This window comes from Ursus maritimus, unplaced genomic scaffold (genome assembly GCF_017311325.1).
Source record: "Ursus maritimus isolate PB19 unplaced genomic scaffold, ASM1731132v1 scaffold_5, whole genome shotgun sequence".
NCBI classification, from domain to species: Eukaryota; Metazoa; Chordata; class Mammalia; order Carnivora; family Ursidae; genus Ursus; species Ursus maritimus.
Genome location: NW_024426663.1, coordinates 26,942,797 through 26,965,857, shown reverse-complemented (window position 1 = coordinate 26,965,857; position 23,061 = coordinate 26,942,797). Strand labels below are relative to the sequence as shown.

The 23,061-nt window shown below is 37.7% G+C and overlaps 1 protein-coding gene across 5 annotated transcripts in view; it reads left to right on the top strand.

The window, feature by feature from the left end:
- The window catches only part of MSH3 (mutS homolog 3), a 187,935-nt gene that overhangs the window by 118,615 nt on the left and 46,259 nt on the right, over positions 1 to 23,061 (top strand). For all 5 annotated transcript variants that reach the window (XM_008711037.2, XM_008711036.2, XM_040622135.1 and 2 more), the window contains exons 18-19: positions 5,716 to 5,823; positions 13,018 to 13,129. In XM_008711037.2, coding sequence (XP_008709259.2) covers positions 5,716 to 5,823; positions 13,018 to 13,129 — 220 coding nt within the window. The remainder of the gene's footprint in view (positions 1 to 5,715; positions 5,824 to 13,017; positions 13,130 to 23,061) is intronic.

Genomic DNA, 23,061 nt, shown 5'->3' with positions numbered 1-23,061 from the left:
GAAGGATTATTAGAAACTTTTATCAACAGCTTTATGCCAATAAATTAAGCAATCTGGAAGAGATGAGGCCTCCCTGGAAACCTATAAACTAACAAGACTGAAAGAGGAAGAAATTGATTTTTTAAACAGGCCAATTAATTATGAAGTGATTGAGTCAGTGATAAACAACCTTCCAAAAAACAAAACTCCAGGCCCGGATGGTTTTCCTGGGGAATTCTACCAAACATTCAAAGAAGAAATAATACCTATTCTCCTAAAGCTATTTCAAAAAATAGAAACAGAAGGAAAGCTACCAAACTCATTCTATGAGGCCAATATTACCTTGATCCCCAAACCAGGCAAAGACCCCCTCAAAAAGGAGAATTACAGACCGATCTCCCTAATGAATATGGACGCCAAAATCCTCAACAAGATACTTGCTAATAGAATCCAACAGTACATTAAAAGGATTATCCATCACGATCAAGTGGGATTCATACCTGGGATGCAAGCGTGGTTCAATATTCACAAATCAATCAGCGTCATACATCATATCAACAAGAAAAGACTCAGGAACCATATGATCCTCTCAATCGATGCCGAAAAAGCATTTGACAAAATACAGCATCCTTTCCTGATTAAAACCCTTCAGAGTGTAGGAATAGAAGGTACATTCCTCAATCTCATAAAAACCATCTATGAAAAGCCTACAGCAAATATCATTCTCATGGGGAAAAGCTGGAAGCCTTTCCCTTAAGATCAGGAACTCGACAAGGATGCCCACTCTTGCCACTATTATTCAACATAGTACTAGAAGTCCTTGCAACAGCAATCAGACAACAAAAAGGGATAAAAGGTATCCAAATCGGCGAAGAAAAAGTCAAACTGTCTTTCTTCGCAGATGACATGATACTCTATATGGAAAACCCAAAAGAATCCACTCCCAGACTATTAGAAGTTAATGAGCCATTCAGTAATGTGGCGGGATACAAAAGCAATGCTCAGAAATCAGTTGCATTTCTATACACGAATAATGAGACTGAAGAAAGAGAAATTAGGGAATCCATCCCATTTACAATAGCACCAAAAACCATACGTTACCTTGGAATTAACTTAACCAGAGACGTAAAGGACCTATATTCTAGAAACTATAAATCACTCTTGAAAGACATTGAGGAAGACACAAAAAGATGGAAAAATATTCCATGCTCATGGATGGGAAGAATTAACATAGTCAAAATGTCCATGCTACCCAGAGCAATCTACACTTTCAATGCTATCCCGATCAAAATACCGATGACATTTTTCAAAGAACTGGAACAAACAGTCCTTAAATTTGTATGGAAACAGAAAAGGCCCCGAATCTCCAAGGAACTGTTGAAAAGGAAAAACAAAGCTGGGGGCATCACAATGCCGGATTTCGAGCTGTACTACAAAGCTGTGATCACAAAGACAGCATGGTACTGGCACAAAAACAGACACATAGACCAATGGAACAGAATAGAGAGCCCAGAAATGGACCCTCGGCTCTTTGGGCAACTAATATTTGATAAAGCAGGAAAAAACATCCGGTGGGAAAAAGACAGTCTCTTCAATAAATGGTGCTGGGAAAATTGGACAGCTACATGCAAGAGAATGAAACTTGACCACTATCTCACACCATACACAAAAATAAACTCCAAATGGATGAAAGACCTCGATGTGAGACAGGAATCCATCAAAATTCTAGAGGAGAACATAGGCAGCAACCTCTACGACATCGGCCAAAGCAACCTTTTTCATGACACATCCCCAAAGGCAAGAGAAACAAAAGATAAAATGAACTTATGGGACTTCATCAAGATTAAAAGTTTCTGCACAGCCAAGGAAACAGTCAGAAAAACTAAGAGGCAGCCCACGGAATGGGAGAATATATTTGCAAATGACACTACAGATAAAGGACTGGTATCCAAGATCTACAAAGAACTTCTCAAACTCAATACACGAGAAACAAATAAACAAATCAAAAAATGGGCAGAAGATATGAATAGACACTTTTCCAATGAAGACATATAAATGGCTAACATGAAAAAATGTTCAAAATCATTAGCCATCAGGGAAATTCAAATCAAAACCACACTGAGATACCACCTTACGCCAGTTAGAATGGCAAAAATAGACAAGGCAAGAAACAACAATTGTTGGAGAGGATGTGGAGAAAGGGGATCCCTCCTACATTGTTGGTGGGAATGCAAGTTGGTGCAGCCACTCTGGAAAACAGTGTGGAGGTCCCTTAGAAAGTTAAAAATTGAGCTACCCTATGACCCAGCCATTGCACTACTGGGTATTTACCCCAAAGATACAGACGTAGTGAAGAGAAGGGCCATGTGCACCCCAATGTTCATAGCAGCAGTGTCCACAATAGCTAAATCGTGGAAGGAACCGAGATGCCCTTCAACAGATGACTGGATTAAGAAGTTGTGGTCCATATATACAATGGAATATTACTCAGCTATCAGAAAGAACGAGTTCTCAACATGTGCTGCAACATGGACGGCACTGGAGGAGATAATGCTAAGTGAAATAAGTCAAGCAGAGAAAGACAATTATCATATGATTTCTCTCATCTATGGATCATAAGAACTAGGAAGATCGGTAGGGGAAGAAAGGGATAAAGAAACGGGGGGTATCAGAAGGGGGAATGAAACATGAGGGACTATGGACTCTGAGAAACAAACTCAGGGCTTCAGAGGGGAGGGGGTGGGGGAATGGGATAGGCTGGTGATGGGTAGTAAGGAGGGCACGTATTGCATGGTGCACTGGGTGTTATACGCAACTAATGAATCATCGAACTTTACATCAGAAACCAGGGATGTACTGTATGGTGACTAACAGAATATAATTTAAAAAAATTAAATAAAATAAATAAAATTTAAAAAAAATGATTATCCTCAGTGAAACTGACATCGGAGGATTGAATATCAGCTATGCACATGTATTTGTCTCTTATTGAGATGCTAATCATTATGCCTTAGTCATATTACTTTTGATCAAAAATATTGCAAGAAATCAAGGCTGTAAGAAATTCTAAACGGAATTTTCTCTTAAAAAATATGCGTCGTCTTCTGTATTCCTAGAAGATGGACTGTGGATGTTGAATAATCTTGTCAGTTGGAGATTTTTTGAAAATTGAACTATAATGTCTCTCATGCAGTAAATATTTTAGAAATAAATTTGCAAATAAAAAATAAACCGTTTTCCTTTTTTGTTGATTTCAGATATCCTTGGGCAACATCTGATGGTAGATTGTCCTAATAGCTTTAGAACCCAAGTATCTTAATGTTTGTATTTCCTATGAATGTGGCAGTATCTTTTCACAGGAGATTAAATCATAGTACCTTGGCTTCACCTTTGAATTGGTTAGTGGCTTAGTGAATAAGTTGCATGTTGTGACATAAACCAGTCTTATCAGACCGTTATTTGAATTGCCTGTTTTTTAGCTTGTTATTTTTCTAGGTATGGATAATCTTTTTGAAATTTGGGAAAGTGTAGCAAATGGACAAAGATCAAGAAGTCAAACAAGACTTCCTAGGTTATGATAATGATCTTAAAGGTTTATGATAGTGTTTCATTTTGTTCACACCTCTTAATATAATTGACTTGAGAAAGAACATTATTGTCTATATCGAAAGAATCACCTTATCTTTCTCTGCCTTTTCTTTTTTCTTATTTTTTTAACCGAAATGGTACCCACTGAGAGTACCCTCATTTCAATCCCAAACACTAGAATAGCATGAGGGATAAGTTACCCTCAACCTAAGGCTCCCAGATAATAGCAAATTAATTACGGTCTTGGTGGCCTGGACAAGAGCTGGAAAGCAGGGAGTGAGAGTGAAGAAAAAAATGACCGGTATTTAGTGCCAAAGATACTTTGATACTCATATTCGAGAGAGACAAGAGCAGAGACATCAAATGTGGCCACTCTCTGGCAAAACAGAGTGCCAGGATAGGAACGACCAAATGGGTCAGTAATTAGAACAGGGGCAGAATACAACACAGTCCGAGGGGTAAACCAGTAGTCAGATCTAAAATTGAAGTCAGACCAGGAATGACAAGGCATGTCACTGGGCAGTCACTCAGAAATGTTAGGTCCATGTAGCATGTAGCATCTTCAAAATGGAGTCATCTTTAAGGTGGCAACTGAGCATTGCCTGTCTGATGCCAGGGGCCAGTCTCCTTTGTGTTTGGGATTTTGCAGACTCTTAACACTGTTAGTGGAATTCTTGCATATTTTGATGAACCTTAATTCAGTGAGAAATAGGTAAATTCTATTTATTATGTTTTGTCTATTCAGACAAAGAGTAAAATATACTATAAATATATTTTTCAATTCATGAAGTTAACACAAAAATAAGACTGGTACTTAAAATGTTCCTTCTATTATCTGGAAAAGTCATTTGCATGGAATACCTTACAATATTACTAGAAAAATCATATTACAGATTCTAAAAAATCAGTACAGTGATAATATAAGAATAACTGATGACATAGTAGCTTAATCTGGATATTCTTTTCAAGCTAGGAAGCATTCTAAAACTTTTGGATTTAAGAAACAGATTAAATCTCAAAGTTTCTGAAACCCACAGTACAACCGAGAAATCATTTTTAAGAGAAGAATTCAGCCTAATACTCTATTTGGGGAGGGGGGCGGGAATCTTCTTTGAAAGGATGTAAGGGATACCTATGATATGAAATAATGGAATAATTTGGGGCGCCTGGGTGGCACAGTTGGTTGGGCGTCTGACTGTTCGTGTCGGCTCAGGTCATGATCTCAGGATCATGAGATTGAGCCCTGCGTCAGGCTCCATGCTTATGGGGAGTCTGCTTGAGTCTCTCTCTCTCCCTGCCCCTCCTGCTTGTGCTCTCTCTCTCTTAAAATAAATAAATCTTTTTAAAAAAGGAAATAAGGGAATAATTTAAGTTAAAAAAAAAAAGAAGGAAAGCACTTCCCTACATTTCTATGTTTTTTTTCTGAATAAGTCTTTCAATAGAAGTGTTTTAAGCCTTTAGATCACAAGTGATTTAATTAGCCAAAGATTCGAGGCACTGATCATTATGTTTTTTAAAATAAATCTAAAATTTAATTTATATATGTATTAATAAGATAACTGAAGATCACTGGGAAAAAGTACGTTGCTTGCCTTTAATGAAATTCATTACAGTGTCTACTGCATACTAAAGTTATGGGCTAGATTGTTAGAGCTAATAATGATAGGAAAATCAGACAAACATGGACCCTACCATCAAGAACCTTCCAGTTCAGTGTGAGAGAAAGATACTGAAACTGTTAATCCTAGTTTGGATAATGCTATGAAGGAGAAGCACAAAGGGAAGCTGATCCATCCGGGTAGTTCCTGTTATTTAAGTTGAATGAAAATGATCACTACATTTGTGTTAATTATGTCTAAGTTGACTTGTCATAGTCGAACGAAATATACAATACAGTATTAATAGTAGACTTATATAGAAGCTATTTTAAATATATGTAATTCTATCCAAATGAAACAAAAGCCTCAGTAATCAAGTTATTATATTAAACTGAAAAGTTGTCCAGAGTAATTTCCACGTTTCTTAACTGTCACGTATCCCTGGTTATTTTGTTTATGCTCATCTTAGCTAATAAAGTGATCGCATATTGTGCAGCTTTTACAGGTCTAAGAAATCCGTATGTTCACCTTTTTGTTGTTGCTTCTGTAGGAATTTCAGTGAACATTATCACTCCTTGTGTAAAGCAGTACGTCACCTAGCAACTGTTGACTGCATTTTCTCCCTGGCCAAGGTCGCTAAGCAAGGACATTACTGCAGGTAGTGTATTTTTTAACTCCCCCCTCCTTTTCAATGCTAGGTCAGATGGCATTATCCTATTGATTTTAGTATTTTTATTATAAAATATTAAAATATGCAAATATGTTGGACTCTTGGTAAAGCTGAATGTCATACTCCTATAGCTTGATTTAAAATGAACAGATTCCTTTCTTGCTCTGTCATTGAGTACAATGAAAGCAGATGCTCACAATAACTCTAGAGGTGAATGTTATATATTTCAGTTTTTCAGTTTAGTGGGTGACACTTTTTAAAGGCATAATCCTTTCATTTGTTAGCTTTGATTGAACACTTTGTAATATGTTTCACTTTATAATTATAAGTCTCATTTAAATGCCAAATAAATCAGATATGGATGAGACTCAGTGTGTGATCCATTTCAAGGCAGTGTCTCTATTGCTATCAAATTGCTCTTCCTTAAGTTTAAAACCTTAAGTTTGAGCCAAATCTTTGGTTCATTAGTCTGCTTTCCAGGCCCACTGGGTAGGGATTCCCACTTTCCAGACCCACTGGGGCAACAGTCCTGTCCTGTAGCTTTGTGGGGCAAAGGTTGGGCCCCCAGAACTCTAGGCCATATTTCCCCTTTGGTGGTCCTATGCCTGGGTCCCCACCCCTGAGGTGGTTCTTTCTGGTAGTCCCACATCTGCTGGTGCTCTGTGCCTGGGCTCCCTCCTGTGGCTCTCCCAGGCTGCAGTTTTGTGCTGGTGGCTCTGTGGGTCTGGGGAGCATTGCCCAATTGGGGTCTTGCTCTCTGTGGGCTTTTTTATAAAACCACTAGCCCATTCACGAGGATTCTGCCCTTGTGAACTAATCACCTTCCAACGGTCTTACCCCCAATACCATCACATTAGGTTTCATATGAATTTTGGGGAAGACACAAACATTCACTCTGTAACACAAAGCCTATTTTTTCATGTACTTAAGGAAATTTAAGGGAATATTTAACTCACTGGCTTATTGTGAGGTCTAAAAAGAAAATATAGAAGTGATACTGCCTATCAGTGCTTTGGCATACAGAGTTCATTATGTCTGAGAGGATATGTTCTGCTGTTCATACTTCTTTCATGTTCTCTCTAGTTTGTGCCAAATATGTTTTTATATGTTCTTTATACCTAGCATAATATACATAGTGAATGTTAAAAAATGGTTTGTTTCTTGTAAAGCATTTATTTATTTATTTATGAGAGAAGAGTTGCAGGAATTGGCTACCCCAGTTTTAGATAAAAATGTACTTAGTTTGCTGTTTTGTTTCATTTTGTTTTGCTGTCCATTTATGTATGGAGTGATCTGCCGTGCCGTGCACAACGTTTTTGTTTAAAATGGGCTCTTTGCGTTTTTGTTATTACTCGGTTTCTTTTCACATCAGAGGGCTTTGAAATTTTTGTGCAGTTTATCACCCATAAAAATGAGACCTGTATAATATACTCTGGTTGAATCTAGTTCTGGAAGAATGAGAGTCTATCTTCTGCTGACTTGATTTCTTCCTTATGTACTATGATCTTAGTAGGACTTCTTTCTTGGTGCGCGAGGTCTATGAAGCTGATTTTTCCTAATGGATTTGTGAGTTAAGCAGAGGATCGGCTACCATCTGTACACTTGGTGATGTTTTCACACAGAGCTCTTCCCACTGAAGAATGCTGCTGCCTGGTTTATCTCTTCTTACACCTCTTCAGGTGGCCTTTTGCCATTTGCTGCCGCTGCTGCTGCAGCTAGTGAGAACAGAACGTGTTTGTGGGTTTGTGGTTTTATTACATCAGAGTTAAGTTTTCATATCTGTGTGTGTGTACATACCTATTTGTAAGTCTAAAATACGTATGTATTACACATAATATGTAATTTAAAGTAATACGTAATTTTCATTGCATTATAATAACCAGAATCTAGCTTTGATATCAGAAGGTCTGGTTCTAGCCCATCCTCTGTCACTAATTAGCTGTGTATGCTTGTTTAAATCTCAAGTATTCATATATAAAATTGTAAGAAGTAAAGTTATGAATTAATAAATGGAATAAATCTTACAGTTGTAGGTATTCTTTATTGAGCTGTAGTTTTGGCAAAATCGCTGAGGAGTGAAAGTACATCCCTTATTATGTCATTATAAAACTGATTAATTTGCAGACTCCTCTGAGATTTAACAAACGTTTTGAGTATCTACAATATACGAGTTTGGTCCTAGATTTTTCATTTTGGGGCTTCTCCTTATTTTGGGCATTTTCCAGTACATTTACGAAGAGACCCCTTGATTTGTGTAAGTAAATTTGAACTCTTTTTAAGGCATATCCTTTGAAGTGTAAACTTTGGATCAGACAGGAAGGATTTGAATACTAGCTTGGTTATTTGACAGCTGACCTTAAGCAAGTTACTTAACCTCTCTGACCCTCAGTTCCTGCATTAACAGAGTACCTACCTCTCCGAGATATTGTACAAACTAAATGATAGAGCTATATTAAACTTCTAAGCAGAACCAGACAGATGGTAAGTGCTTAGTAAATAGCAGATAATATTATTCAAACATATTTATTCAAAAATAAGAAAGAATTAAGTATTTTAAAAAGTATTTATCTTTAATAAAAATATCTAAACTTAAGGGTTATTAGAATCTTTCATACCCATAGTAATTTATTCTTCAAAAATCATTTTCAGTTCTCTGCCAGTTCTCAATTTTATCTGTCTCTTTGGACATGATAAGCATTGTTATCTTAAAGTCTGTGTCTGATAATTCAAATATCTAGAGTCCTGTGCGTCTGTTTTTATTGCCTGTTGTTTTTGTTCATTTCCATTCTTAGATCTTTTTGAATTCCTGGTTGTCTTGATTACATTATAGGCATTGTATTTGCAGAATCATTATAGAAATAATTTGATACTGTATTTCACCTGAAAGTGTCACATTTGCTTCTACCAGGCATCTTAAGACACTAATAATAATCTGGCCTCACTTAATCCATATCAGGTCTTGAGGTGACTCAAAGATTCCAAGGCTGGCATTACTACTTCAAATGTGTTTCTCTGTCTGGTGTGCAGCCCGTTGGTGTCTCAGTCCAGAGTCAAACTGTTCATACTGCTTTCCCTCAGCTGTTCCCTCAGAAATCAACAAGCACACTCCCTGGGTCTCTGTCCTGCCCCAGGTCCTGTCCTGCTAATTCTTTGCTTCCTTGTTAGTTATCAGATATCATCAGGTAGCTGTTTTCTGTACTTTATCTAACTTTCCTATTTATCCTCAGTAGAATTGTTCCAAATGACATATTCTTTTAGGAAGATAACTTTAGGAAATATTTCACATGCTAAAATACTTTCCAAATTGGATACTATATATTAAGAAAAATCCACCTGAGTATTTTAAAATGAAAAATCGTGTTATAAAGTTCAAGGCATATCATCAACTTCTCTCTCTCTCTCTCTCTTTTTTTTTTTGCAGAAATAAAATTGAGTGTAAATAGCCATGAAATAGGAAACTTTTAACTAAAATGCATTTTAAGCTAGTATTTAGGTATCTGAAATTTATACCTTTTTTCCCCCTGAGATTTCCAGCTTGTTTAAAGACTTGAGTGCATTTGAGCTATTGCACTTAGTTCCAGTTGATTCTTTGGCTTCGTAATCGCCATCTTTTCTTCCTAAATGCTCTTAGGACATTTTGTTCACCATAGCCTAACCTTGAGGCAAAAGTTCTTATTCTAAGTCTTTCTATCCGTTTTTTATTCTGGATGTTGTATTGTTTTACTAATTATGTTCTGTTTCCCTGAGGCATTTACAGGAGAAAGATGCAATTTCAAAAATTTAAAATAAATTTGTTCAAGTTTAATGTTTCATTCTTTCCAGACAGCATCCAGATTTCCTCAGCTCTTCTTAAATGCCGTATCATCAACATAATTTTCATATCCTTCTTGCTGTAACTATCCTAATCTCGTGCATCATCTCATCTTTCCACATTATGATTTGCGTCTCATTCCGCCGGGAAGTGTTTTGTCATTATATAATTTTGAGAGCAACAGAGTAAGTCAGTGTAGATTTTAGAGCAGAACAAATCACTCAAAATTTTATTCTAAAGTGAAAACCTTTCTGGGAAATCGTATCAGTGTCATGAGTAATGATCTATTGATTTCACTTGGCAGAGCACCTAGGATTTTATTTTAAAACTGATATTACTTGCAGATGCTTTCATTTTTTTATAGTAAATTTATAATGCACCGAGATAAAAATCCTATCTTTAGAATTAACCTTTGAAATCCAAAAAATGTCCTTCTCCTGTCGTTTTAAAATTCTCTTTCCAAAGGATAGTTTTAAATTATGTACTTAGAAGGTACTTTAGTTGTTTTCTTTGAGAAATGTGAGTATACATACTTGGGATTTAGTTAGCCAGATATATTTAAAGAAAAGGATTTAGGAAAGTAGTATTTCTTAGTGTTATGAGTAAGGTCAGAAATGTGCTTACATGTGAAAGTTCTGAATCAAAGAACTTAGCAATCAATGAGTGCAAGTTAACACAATTCAAGAACACTGTTCACCCAACACATTGTCAGAAATTAGAAAATTTGATAATACCTACTTTAGGTGAAGGTATGAAGAAACAAGTCAACTTTCATATCTTGCTGGTGGGAAGATAAATTGATATAATATTTCTATATGTTAAAATAAAAGTATGCATACCCAATGATTAGAAAGTGCACCAGGAATTTACTCTAGTGTCGAGAAACATTTGTTTGTATGCACATGGACATATATGTAAGATTGTTCATTGCAATATTGTTTATAACAGTGAAAATCTAGACACAGTCTGAATGTTCCACAGTGGAGAACAACTGACTTATCTATGCAGCAGCTTCAAAAGAATGCGAAGATATGACACGAAATGATCCTAAGTCTTCAGTATAGCATGCCATCAGGGTCCATGGGACCTAATTTCAGTTTTTGAGTTTCTTAAAGGTCTTTTAAAGAACAAAGAGACAATTCATTTTTTTTAAAGGAGAATAAAATTTTGTCTTGCATTTACCATGTGGGTCCATTGGACCCTTTTATAAATCTGAGATGCACTTTGGGATCTTTAATGATTTTTATCTTTTCTGTATCTGGAACATCTTGCTATTTCATCATCCTAAAAATTACTTTATTATTGTTTATTGAGTATTTCTACTAAAAAGTCTAAATATAAGAAAACTAGAAGATGATGATGCAAAGATAAGATAAAAATCACTACCACACCATCCGTTGTTGTTCTAATTGTATTGCCCAAAGTGCTGCATCGTCCTTCAGGAAATTATAAAAGACCGGAAATAGCACTGTTGTAGTCTAACTATAATAGTTATTGTAACTGTTATAGTCATAATTAATTAATTAATTTCTATTAATGTAATAATTAACTTTAGCACATTATAACTATTGCTTCTAACGTTCACTGAGCATAGTTGAGAATTACGAATTTTTAAATTTTTCACCCATAATAGCAAAGAGGAAAAAACTGACAGAAGACATTTCACAATTATTAGATTAATCAAAAGATGAATGTGAAGAGGAAGATAGCAGTGCTCTAGATACTACTGATGATGATGAAATTTCTTGTATAAACAAAATCTCAGATTATAAATGTTCAGGTGACAGTATCCTAGATGAATTTTCCCAAACTCGAGAATCAGTGTGTGAATGTATAAGGACAAAATGAAATGTGTTCTTCTTCAGTTAGTTATTCCAAAGGCAGCACACATGATGCAATATTTGGTGACAAGAGCCTGAACCATCCTGCTTTGCTAAAAGGACATGTAGTGGCTTCTTTTGTCTTTTATGATGTTTGTGCACTTTAGTTTACTTGATACTGTTTGTAAGTGGACAGGTGCTGAAGGGAGGAGATTGAAAGAAAGTAGGTGATGTGAAATAAAAATATTGATTTGATCGATTATTCTAACTTGGTATTTATAAATATAAAACTGAAAATGTTTTGCAATTGTGGAGCAAAGAAAATGGCTGCCCTCTCCTCAACAAAATGATAAGCTTTCACAGATTTCAAAAAATTCAAGCATTTCATTTTTGTCCATGCAAGTGGGAGAAGAACCAGAAATTATGATAAGCTAGAACATTTTAGAAATGTATTGAAACCAGAATTGGTATTTATGAATGACTGTGGTCCGGGTGCATGCATGACAGCTGATGAGCAATTAATTACATTGAGAGTGTGTTGCCCATTCCGAGTATATAAGCCCTTAAGATCAGGGAAATGTGGAATAAAAATTTGAGATTTGCTCTGTTTAAGTTCTTACTAAAATTTGTCATGAGATTTTGTTATGTTTTGTTTTGTTTTTACTATCCCTTTTATTGCCAATTCTGCAAATTATTTGTAAAATGACTTGAAAGTATTAAGAAAAATATAAGGGTCCATTGGTAAATGGTGAAACCTATTTTTTTTTAATGTGTATTGAGTATTACAGGGACAAATGTAGCTGTAGAAGAACACATTATAGTATGATCCTGATTTGCTTTGCTGTTTTTTTAAATGAAATCACAAACCAGTGCAATGAGTGTGTAAAAACCTAAATGCAGAGAAGAAAGTTGGGAAGGGTAGACACCACACTAAGCTCAGTGGTAATCTCTGGGGAGGAGAATAAGGGGAGGGCAGTGCTCACAGGGGTTTTGATAAATAAGGCTGTAGATAAAAACAGAGAAATATAAAAGCTTTAAAAGGAAGACCAGCAAGGCAAAAAATAATTTTTGTATCAAAAAAAGTAAAAGATACCAAAGACCATAGAAAGATGTTTCAGTTAAGCAGAATATGAAAATTTTAGATCTCCAAGTGCAACACATAATATAATTTCTACTAATAATTAAATCTGGAAATAATTTTCAGTGACTTCCTTTATTATGCTTATTACTGAAAATGACTTAAATGGCAATAATCTGATCTGTAACTTTAATAATGAAAATATTGATATTAGAGAATAGTAGAAAAGAAAGGATCTTATAAAGTAGACTTCAGCAGTGGAGCTTTGTAAGACTCTGTTAAAGTTTGTGCTTCGAGCACTATTATTATAATAATTGTCCTCCCAATTCTCATCTCAGTTAAAATTTAACTTTTGTACTCAAAGCCTTATTCTGGGTGTGCATTCTTAAAGTCTTTTTTTTATGCTAGACCTTAGAGGTTTTTTTAAAGGAAGTTTTCATGCCTAGTAAATTGAAATATGCTTCTTTTTGCAGACCAACTCTACAAGAAGAAAGGAAAATTGTGATTAAAAATGGCCGGCACCCTGTGATTGACGTGTTGCTGGGAGAACAGGATCAGTATGTTCCCAACAGTACGAATTTATCAGTAAGTACCACATGATGCCAGTAAATAAGTAAAAGATTGTAACATTGATCCAAACTTTTAAATACAAAAGAAGTATTTTTATAATTGACTCAGGTTTTAACTTTGGCGTTAAATGTAGCAATTTTGGGCTGTAGTTTTATATTTACCACGAAGTATGGAGTTGGTGTCATTTCCAATGAAAGATTATCTATAGATGGAAGGATTTAGCAATGAAAGGGTTAGTCTTTATTAGTTATCCTAGGTAACCCCTATAAATATTTTTCATTTGTAAATGCCCAAATATTGCTGATAGGCTAGGATCATACCATAGTTTTTGCAAATTTCTGTTAGTCTTTAACATTATATGCTTTGTCCTGTCTTTCAATATTTTAAAATGTTCAGTGAAAGAATTGGAGATGCTTCAGCTGATTTCAGTGATGAGAACTTTGTCATATGGGCTAGGATTCTCTCATGGAACATTAATGATCCTAAAAATTTATTCATTTAACACATACTGTCTGTATTCCTATTTAGTTTCAGATAGTGAAGCAAGTATTAGGACAGAGAGTGGTAAGCAAGACGGAACTATTCTCTGCCTTAAGGGTGCTGTGATCAAGCAAGAAGGTAGCCAGGCTATTCTAACACATGATATAGGAAACCATGTTGTCCTGGGAGCATGTGGCAGTTCAGCCTAACTTAGTGTAGACGGAGCATCGAGGAAGGTTTCTTGGGGATGAGATACTAACTGAAGAGGGAGTCAGTGTAGGCCAGGGAAGTGGAGAGCAGTGTACCAGGTCAAGCAACCAGCATGGCAGAGGCTGGGAGTGAAGCAGAGCAGGGTGAATTCAGGGAAGTAAAAGATGTTGAGTGATGTGGAGCATAGAGTGTAGAGAAAGAAGGGTTCAGAAATAAGGAAGAGGCCAGTTTGCTCATGTGCCATATTAAGGAATTTTGATTTTTTTTTCCCTAAGGGATTGAGAATACCAGCAACAGAATGTTTGAAGCTGGGAAGAATAGCAAACTTGTGGGGTGGAGTGTGTGTCTATGTGCCTGTGCCTCTGTGTGTATGTGTTTATGTTACATAGAGTTACATTGTCAAAGATAAAGCCATACACTAATTGAAGTGGTGCAAGCGTAGATTTTATTCAATAATGTAATTGCAATTAAGAAAAGAGTCCAGTGTGAACTGAACTCAACTTCAGTTTGTACAGAGGTGACTGGGTGTTTTAAAGGGAGAATGAGGGACTAGGAAGGACGAATGGGGCGGGAGGTGGAGGGGTATCTTGCAGATTCAAGGGAGTAGAAATTATAAAAAGCAGGAAACGGGACTGGTTAATGCGAAACCCATCTGGGTTTACTGACTGGCATCTGGAGCTTATGCCCTCATACAGGCAGTAGAAAGAAAGGGAGAGCTGTCTTCTAGAATGTTTGCATTTCGAAGAGATGACTCACCTCTTCTAGGTGGTAGAAGAGTTACACCTTAAAGGGGCAGAGAAAGGCTTTATAACTGTAAGCTTTCTGAAGTAATTGTTCTAAGAGGAGGTTCAGGGGCCTCTCTGTCATCACGTTTTGGCTGGAACAAGCCGTAAATTTTCCTGCCAGTCTTGTACCTTTTCAGGTAGGAAGTTAAAATGAGATTGGGATCATCCTAAGAACATGGCCATGAACTGTTAAGAAACTATGCTAGTGTTGATTCTGGTGTCTTAGTGGGAGGAGTAAACAAAATCATTTATGTTGAAAGTCTGGGTTTTTATAGGCCGAGGTTGAAACCTAGTGGTGAAGAGGGCTCAGGAGGAGCCTGACTAGAGTTTGGTTAAGGTGAGAGCATCTTTGTCAACATTGAGTGAAATAATCTGATGATGAGATCGGAGAATTAATATGTAGGGAGGAGTTAAGTGAGAGAGGTTGTTGTGTCAGAGAATGAAAGACCTGCCTTTAAGATTTCGGAGGTTGTGCTCTTCTGGGAGACAGCAAGTCCTAAGTATGGCCATGGAAGATGGGTAGCAGAGTGGAGAAGGTCTTTGGAGATGAGGAGATTAAGAAACAGAGTCTGGGAAAAAGTCACCCACATAAATGTTGAAATCATCTAAGAGAACCGCAGCATTTGTAGGGGAAGTGTGAAGGTGTTCTAGGTGTCAGAGATCCCAAGGGATGGAGACTGGTGACCTGGAAGTTTGTCGATGGCCTGAAGTGAGGACAAGCAGAGGGGGTGGTCAGGTCCTAAAGAAACATGTGAGAACACATAAGAAAGAACCTCTGAACTCTGAGATGTGTGGCAGGATGTGGTAGAAAGCTCAGCTTCCAAATGAAGTGAACAATAGCTAGGTTTCAGTTTAAGCCTGTTTGGAGGAAATGTTAAACAGGGATATTAGGAACATAGAAGGATTTGGGAATTTTTCAGAGGTCAGTGGGAGAATTGGGATGTAGTGGGACAGCTAGAAATTAGGTCAGAGAAAAAAGCAAGCAGAGAAAGACAATTATCATATGGTTTCACTCATTTATGGAACATGAGAAATAGCAAGAAGATTGGTAGGAGAAGGAAGGGAAGAATGAAGAGGGGGTAAACAGAAGGGGGAATGAACCATGAGAGACTGTGGACTCTGGGAAACAAACTGAAGGCTTCAGAGCGGAGGGAGGTGGGGGACTGGGATAGGCCGGTGATGGGTATTAAGGAGGGCACATATTGCATGGTGCACTGGGTGTTATATGCAAATAACGAATCATGGAACATTACATCAAAAACTAAGGATATACTGTATGGTGACTAATATAACATAATAAAAATTATTATAAAGCACATGGTGAACTTGGCTGGCCGCAGGTGTGGTGAGTGAAAGGAAATGCTTTCAGTTATGTTTAGTTTAATATTGCATTTTGATGGAGCACATAAATTTGTTGGTAGTATATAATCTGATCCCCAAAGTCTATAAACTTGTTCATTCTCATTAGGGAATTTGTAATTGACCCAATTTATCAAGCCAAGTTAACACTTCCTGATGCTTCATTGACTTTTAAAAGACGACTATGTGAACATAAGAATTTCTTTTTCAGTTCTCATAATACCAGTGGGGTATAGCTTTTCTTGAGAAAGAAATATAGTTGTAACATTTGATACCTTGGTTTATATTTTATTTATAAATCACTTAAATATTATTTCCTGTTACTGTTCCCATCCCTCAGCATGCCCACCAACTCAATCCCAAGCATGTTATCCTTGACATTGGTTTTTTCTTCCTTCATTTTTTCGTTATTTCTTTCTTCTTGTGCTTTCTTTTAAAAATGTATTATACTATTTAATAAAGCAAAATTTGAGAAACTAAAAGAGCCTTTTGCCTAATTATAAGAACGTTTTAAGGAAACATTAAACTTTTATATTTAAATTTTTACAAAATAAATGGATGATTTTTTTCCCCAGTAGGCACTTCAGAATATTCCAGAATATTCATTTCTTTTACATATGCTTTTTCTAACTTGAGTAGGAGTTGATATAGAACTGTTGCTATGGTGAAGTGCATTCTATTTTGCAGGGTATAAATTTATATATAGGATTAGTGTTGAAAAAGAACTTACTATGTAAAACTCAATTTAAAATATTTTATAGATGTTAATTATAAAATATAGCCTGAAAATAATTTCCTGAAAGTCAAATGACATTGTTGCTTTTGATAATCATGTAATTTTAAGAAATGGTCTTTTGTACATGTGATTGTAAGTGTACTTTTCTGGATTCTGTGTTATGTGAACTTATTATAGTCCTTCTGAACAAGCCAACTTTCTGCCTACTTTTCTTCTCCCAGTTTTAAGAATACTCTTCTTTTCACATTTCATAATCTGGCATTTATTTTGAATTTTTATTAGCATTATTTTATGAATATTTTGTTGTTAGAGATTTTGACACACTTTATTCAGTATTGTGCTTAGGTCAGATTACACAGAAGAAAGAGACAGAATACCTCCCTAATCTGGTGGGAGACACACCCAATTAAATTAACACTAATAGAATACTTACAAAGGCCATGAACTAATAGATTACATGGTAGAAAAAATTGGCACCAAACTTAAACAGGCATTTCAAAGTAGAGGATATTGACCTGCTATATATTAGCTTTTCTAGAATGCAAGAATATAGCAAAGGATAAATAGGAACTATGAACTTTGAGGTGTTTGGGGTACATTGGGTGGAGATCCTGATGCGAAGGTGGGTGGATGGATATGAAGACCAGAAGAGCAGTCTGAGCCGAAGTTACGGATTTTAGAATGATCATGACGTATGTACGGGAGTTTTGATTCTGGATCTGTCAGGGAAATTATATGAAAATGTAAAGAAGGCTGATGAAAAGACCCTCTCAGGCACTAACAATGAAGGCCTAGATACACTAAAAGTAGATTTAAATGAGAACTTTTTAAGAATCTTTTTTTAAATTTTATTTTAAGGTTATTTATTTACTTATTTGAGAAGGAGGGAGTAAGAGAGAGTGAGCACAAGCAGCAGAGTGGGAGGGAGAAGCAGACTCCCTCTGAGCAAGGAGCCCGACACGGGGCTCGATCTCAGGACTCTGGGATCAGGACCTGAGCTGAAGGCAGACGCTTAACTGAATGAGCCACCCAGGTGCCCCAAACTTTTTAAGAATCTTTTAAACGTATTTACCCTACCTTATGTTCAGAATTTAGAGTTATAGTTTAATCTGAAGATCACACTTGTTACAATGATAACCAGAGGCTACTGTATATTCCTTTCTATCCTCTGGGACCTTGCTCTGTTGCGTCTGCTAGGAAACCTCAGTTTGACTTCTCCAAGCAGAATTTAAAGGAATACTCTTTTAAATCCTCTTTTTGTTTCCTTCTCTGATTCATTACATAATCTGAATGTTTGTAGACTCAGCAGCGCGGGATCTCCCACCTCCATCTCGCCCCTCTCCAATTCATTTCTCCAGTCTACAGCCACAGGGCTTTTCCTAACCTGTCCTAACACTCTCTCATTTAAAATCATCCTTAAAATTCCAGCCATATAGTTCCCAAGTTGCTGTGCCTCTGTGACTTGGCAGATGGTATTCCCTCTGCCTAGAATGTCATCTTTCCCCACACCATCCACTCCTGCCTCACACACACCCACAACCCACCCCACCCCACCCTCTAGCTCCTGCTGTTCTTGAAGGCTTGTCTTGGATGTCACTTTCTGCACTGAGCCTTTCCTAACCAGTGCTGGGTTGGGCACCCCATCACTTACCCGTAACACTCATATTTCTCCCCATTTTAGTACTTACCCAGTAAATTGTAACTGCCTTTGTTTGTGGTTCCCAGTGCACTGTGAGTTTCACGAGAACAGAATAGACTTCTCTGGTTTAGTTGTAATCCCACTGTCACTCACAGTTCTCTCACACTTAGCAGGCACCTGATCATATTTGTTAAATAAATAAGGATTACCCACAAGCCTTGAACAGTCTTCAAATTTCATTTTAAATTTTTGCCTTTTTTTCACCCACAAAATGTTATTTTTCAGGAAGTTTTATGGGAATATCACAATTTACTAAATAATTGTACTGTAGAACTAGAAGGGGAATTAGGGGTCATTTAGTGTAACTGCTGCTTCTTACTTACGAGGAAACAAGGCCCAGAATGGGAAAATTGACATGCCAGAGGTTACCCAAGTTGAGTGGTCTTGAACCATCTCCCAAAACACAACAGTCTTCTAGGGCAAGCCAGTGCTTTTTCAGTCTTTTTCACTTTGCAGCACACCTTGAAAATGGTAAGAGTTTGGGACACCTGGGTGGCTTAGTCAGTTAAGCGTCTGCCTTTGGCTCAGGTCATGATCCTGGAGTCCTAAGATCGAGCCTGCTTCTCCCCCACTGCTGCCAGGACATCCTGCTTGGAAAACGCTGCTGTAATCCACTACATTCTTAGAACTGTTTACTTATTAACCAAATGACTTTCTAGTGGGTGGATTTTTGATAGTGACTGAAGTTGGGGTTTTAGTTTGTGTTTTTTGTTTTTAAAGACTTATTTGTTTATTTATTTAGATAGAATGAGAGCACAAGCAGGGGGAGCAGCAGGGAGAAGGAGTAGCAGACTCTCTGCTGAGTAGGGAGCCTGATGTGGGGTTCAGTCTCAGGACCCTGGGATCATACCCTGAGCCAAAGGCAAACACTTACCCAAATGAGCCACCCAGGTGTCCCTGTTTTTTGTTTTTAATGTAAATAATATAAATTTTCCTTATTGGGAGAGAGAGTGGGAATACTGTGGTTGACAGCTTCTCGATTTGTAGAAGGGAAGAAAATGAGTTGAATGTGCAAAGTGAGAAGTTTCCCAGGAAGTACTTGAACCTGTGGATCTCTGTGGCCCGAGGGAAGTCCATAGCCCAGCTCTTGTGGAGTGGGACTGGGTGGAGACCAGAATCCCGGTCACGATCCCTTCTGCTGTGGTTGAGAAGGGGCTTTAAGCACCTCAGTGCCTGGCACTGTGTGGCACATAGTAGGTGCTCACATATTTGTTACATGAATGATGCTTGAAACTGGTAAAGGTGAGGGAGTTCTAGAGGGGACTAAGGATCACCAGCTTCCCATTTCCTCCCTTCTCCCAGACAAATTCTTCTAGCTACCCCAGAAATGCTTGCTTTGGCTGTATAAAAGTAAGACTAATTGTACTAATATTCATAAGCTGTTGACTCTTTGTACGTAATTACCAAGCAGACTAACAATAATGCATACCATAAAAATATGTCTGAGTATTAAGTTTAATTTAATTCCGTGCTTGGATTATTCTCATAGATTTTTCTATAAATGTATTTTTCACATAGTATGATCATGGAATCACATTGTTAAAAAATAAAGAAAACATCAGTGGCATTTCAACATTGTTTTCTGTTACTTCTCTTCCCATTTCTTCCTGCTTCTGACACAGTGAGATAAAGCATATTTTGTATGATAACTGATTATTTTTAAAAGTGTTCTGACCTATATTGCAGTCTCTGCCCAGAATGTTCTTTCTTCTGTCTTCCTGTCTATAACCCATCTCCATTGATTGAATTCCTACTCCTCCCTCACGACCCAAAAGATATTACTGCCTCCTCAGAGTCTTCACCATTACTCTGGCCAGAAATAATCTCTTTTGGGGCGCCTGGGTGGCTTAGTCGTTAAGCGTCTGCCTTCAGCTCAGGTCGTGATCCCAGAGTCCTGGGATTGAGCCCCACATCAGGCTCCTCAGCTGGAAGCCTGCTTCTTCCTCTCCCACTCCCCCTGCCTGTGTTCCCTCTCTCGCTGGCTGTCTCTCTCTCTGTCAAATAAATAAATAAAATCTTAAAAAAAAAAAAAAGAAAGAAAAAGAAATAATCTCTTTGGGGGCACCTGGGTGGCTCAGTTGTTAAGCGTCTGCCTTCTGCTGAGGGCGTGATCCCAGGGTCCTGGGATTGAGCCCCACATCGGGTTCCCTGCTCCACTGGGAATCTGCTGCTTTCTCTCCCACTCCCCCTGCTTATGTTCCCTCTCTTGCTGGCTATCTCTCCCTCTGTCAAATAAATAAATAAAATCTTTAAAAAAAAGAAAAAAGAAAGAAAGAAAGAACCTTTTTAATCCTAGCACTTTCTTTGTTCTGTTTTTGAAACTCTTATCACATACCACTTGTTGGTAACAGAGGTAATGGGAGAGTTGCTTGGAGGAATGAATTCAAATCTCAGTTTGCTGTTATTTTATTATCATCTTGGATAAACCACTGTACTCTTCAGTTTCTTCATCCACGAAATGAGGGCTTTAGGTTGAGTAACAACTAGCTCTCTGTGAAATGTAAATTAGACAGCATCCAGGCATCAGAAGGCTTTGGACCCTTTCCTTAGCATGTCAGCTTACAGCCTGTGCTCCTCTCCAGCCTCATTATCCCCCTTTGTGTTTGTAGTTCCCCTTGGGTTAAAAGTGCAGGGATGGCTAAGAGCTTCTCTGGAGGAGGCTTTCACTAGGGAGTCTCTTACTGTAACCTGTTATTGATTGACATTTTCAGGGAATAAAACACTTTGAAACTGCCAGACTTTTTCAGCAGTCTGCAACTATTATAAAAATAGTTCTACCATGAGTCTTTTTTGAAGATAGATGTCAATATCTGTACCTGTCAAGGAAGGAAGGCTTTTTTGTAGAAAATTAGCTGATGCCCAAGTCTTAGAAATTAACATGTGACAATTTCAGTGTTTTATTTTATTTTATTTTATTTTATTTTATTTTATTTTATTATTTTATTTTATTTTATTTTTTGCTGTGCATCTCCTGACTTGAGGGATATTCTGGCTGACCATCCTTGTAGTCTACCCCACGATGGACCGACGGATGCTGGCCCTGCACTAGAGCAGCTCTTCTATCTAGCAGTGACTATGACTCCCTGTCATTGAGCAGGGATCCCCTGTGAGACATCTGTGAGGGGATGATCTTCACTTATCATCCCCGTTCTGCTACTTATAGCTCCATGTGACTGGACAAGGTCCTTAGATTCCCCAAGCCCGTTTCCTCTCCCGTAGCATGGGAATACGGTAGTATTTGTATGACCCCCTGAGACCGTTGTGAGAACAAAATGATGTGATGCCTATACAGGCATGAGCATACTTACCCATGGCACTTGTTAGCTGTGATTTTCTTATGACACCTTCACATTTGCCTTTTATCTTTTCTTTTCACAGAAGACAGCATTCAATGTGGAAATTGATTAGTTATCTTAAAACTTACTGGTTTAGATTCAGTGTTTGATTCTTGGTACGTAATACTAAGGTCTTATTGACTGACGCTGTCTAGATAGACATCACCAGTACTAAGATAAAAGCTTTAAAGATTGAACTCTAGCTTCCCTAAAGGTTTATTCAGGCAGTACATGCCGTCCACAGTCCCCTTCGTGAAAGACTTAAGTGTTGATTTATTGTCATCCACCCATCCATCCGTGGTTTCTTTCTCTCTCTCTTTCTTTCTTTCTTTCTCTTTTTAATATTTTATTTATGTATTTGAGAGAGAGAGCACAGAGGCAGAGGGAGAAGCAGACTCTCCGCTGAGCAGGGAGCCCAATGCAGGGCTCGATCCCGGGACCCTGCGATCATGACCTGGGCTGAAGGCAGACGCTTACCCAACTGAGCCACCCAGGCGCCCCATCTGTGTTTTCTTGCGAACTTGCTCTGTGTGCGGCGTCATGCTTAGTGCCTGGCACAGATGTGGGTGTCATCTAGGCTGTCCAGTTTGATGCATCCCTGGGAACTTCAGTAGGCTCCAGAATGGGTAAAAAGGCAGTTTTTGCCAACTTTCAGCTTCTGGCTATTCTGTTGGAATGCTTACTCATCCTAACTGGTTTTCCAGATAGATTTAATGTGTTTTTCACATCTGGGACCTTTTGATGTGTGGTCCATGCTGAAAGGTAGATGCATACATGAGATATACGAGGTTTCTTGATCATTTCCTCACTTAGTCTGTCATCTTGGGAACTGTAGAGGATCTTGGGAACTGTAGAGGGAAGGGAGTCACATATTCCTGACTCACCTCTAGAGAGAATGCAAATGATTTTTTGATCCGTAAGGGTGGTGAATATCCCTGTTGCAGTGCCTCTCACCAGTACTTACTAAGTGCCTTCTTTTTGCCAGACCTTGTTGTAGTCAGTGGGGGTGAACAAGATGACATAGTTCTTCTCATGGGAGCTTACTTTCTAGCAGTGACATTGGTATTAAGTAAACAAGAAAATTAAGGAAATTTCAGAGAAGGATAAAAGGTATAAAGAAAATAAAATGGGTTGACATCATAGAGTGTGACAGGTTAGAGGGCCTTAAGGTAGGTTGAGTGGTCAGAAGAGGTCTCTCCTGGGAGCTGATGTTTGAATTTGGACTTCAGTGACAAAAAGGATCTAATCTCAGGGAAGAGCATCCCAGATGGAAGAAACAGCTGTGGAAATGCCCAAAGGCAGGAATGGAAGAAGACATAAATCTAGCCTGCCAGTGCTGAGTT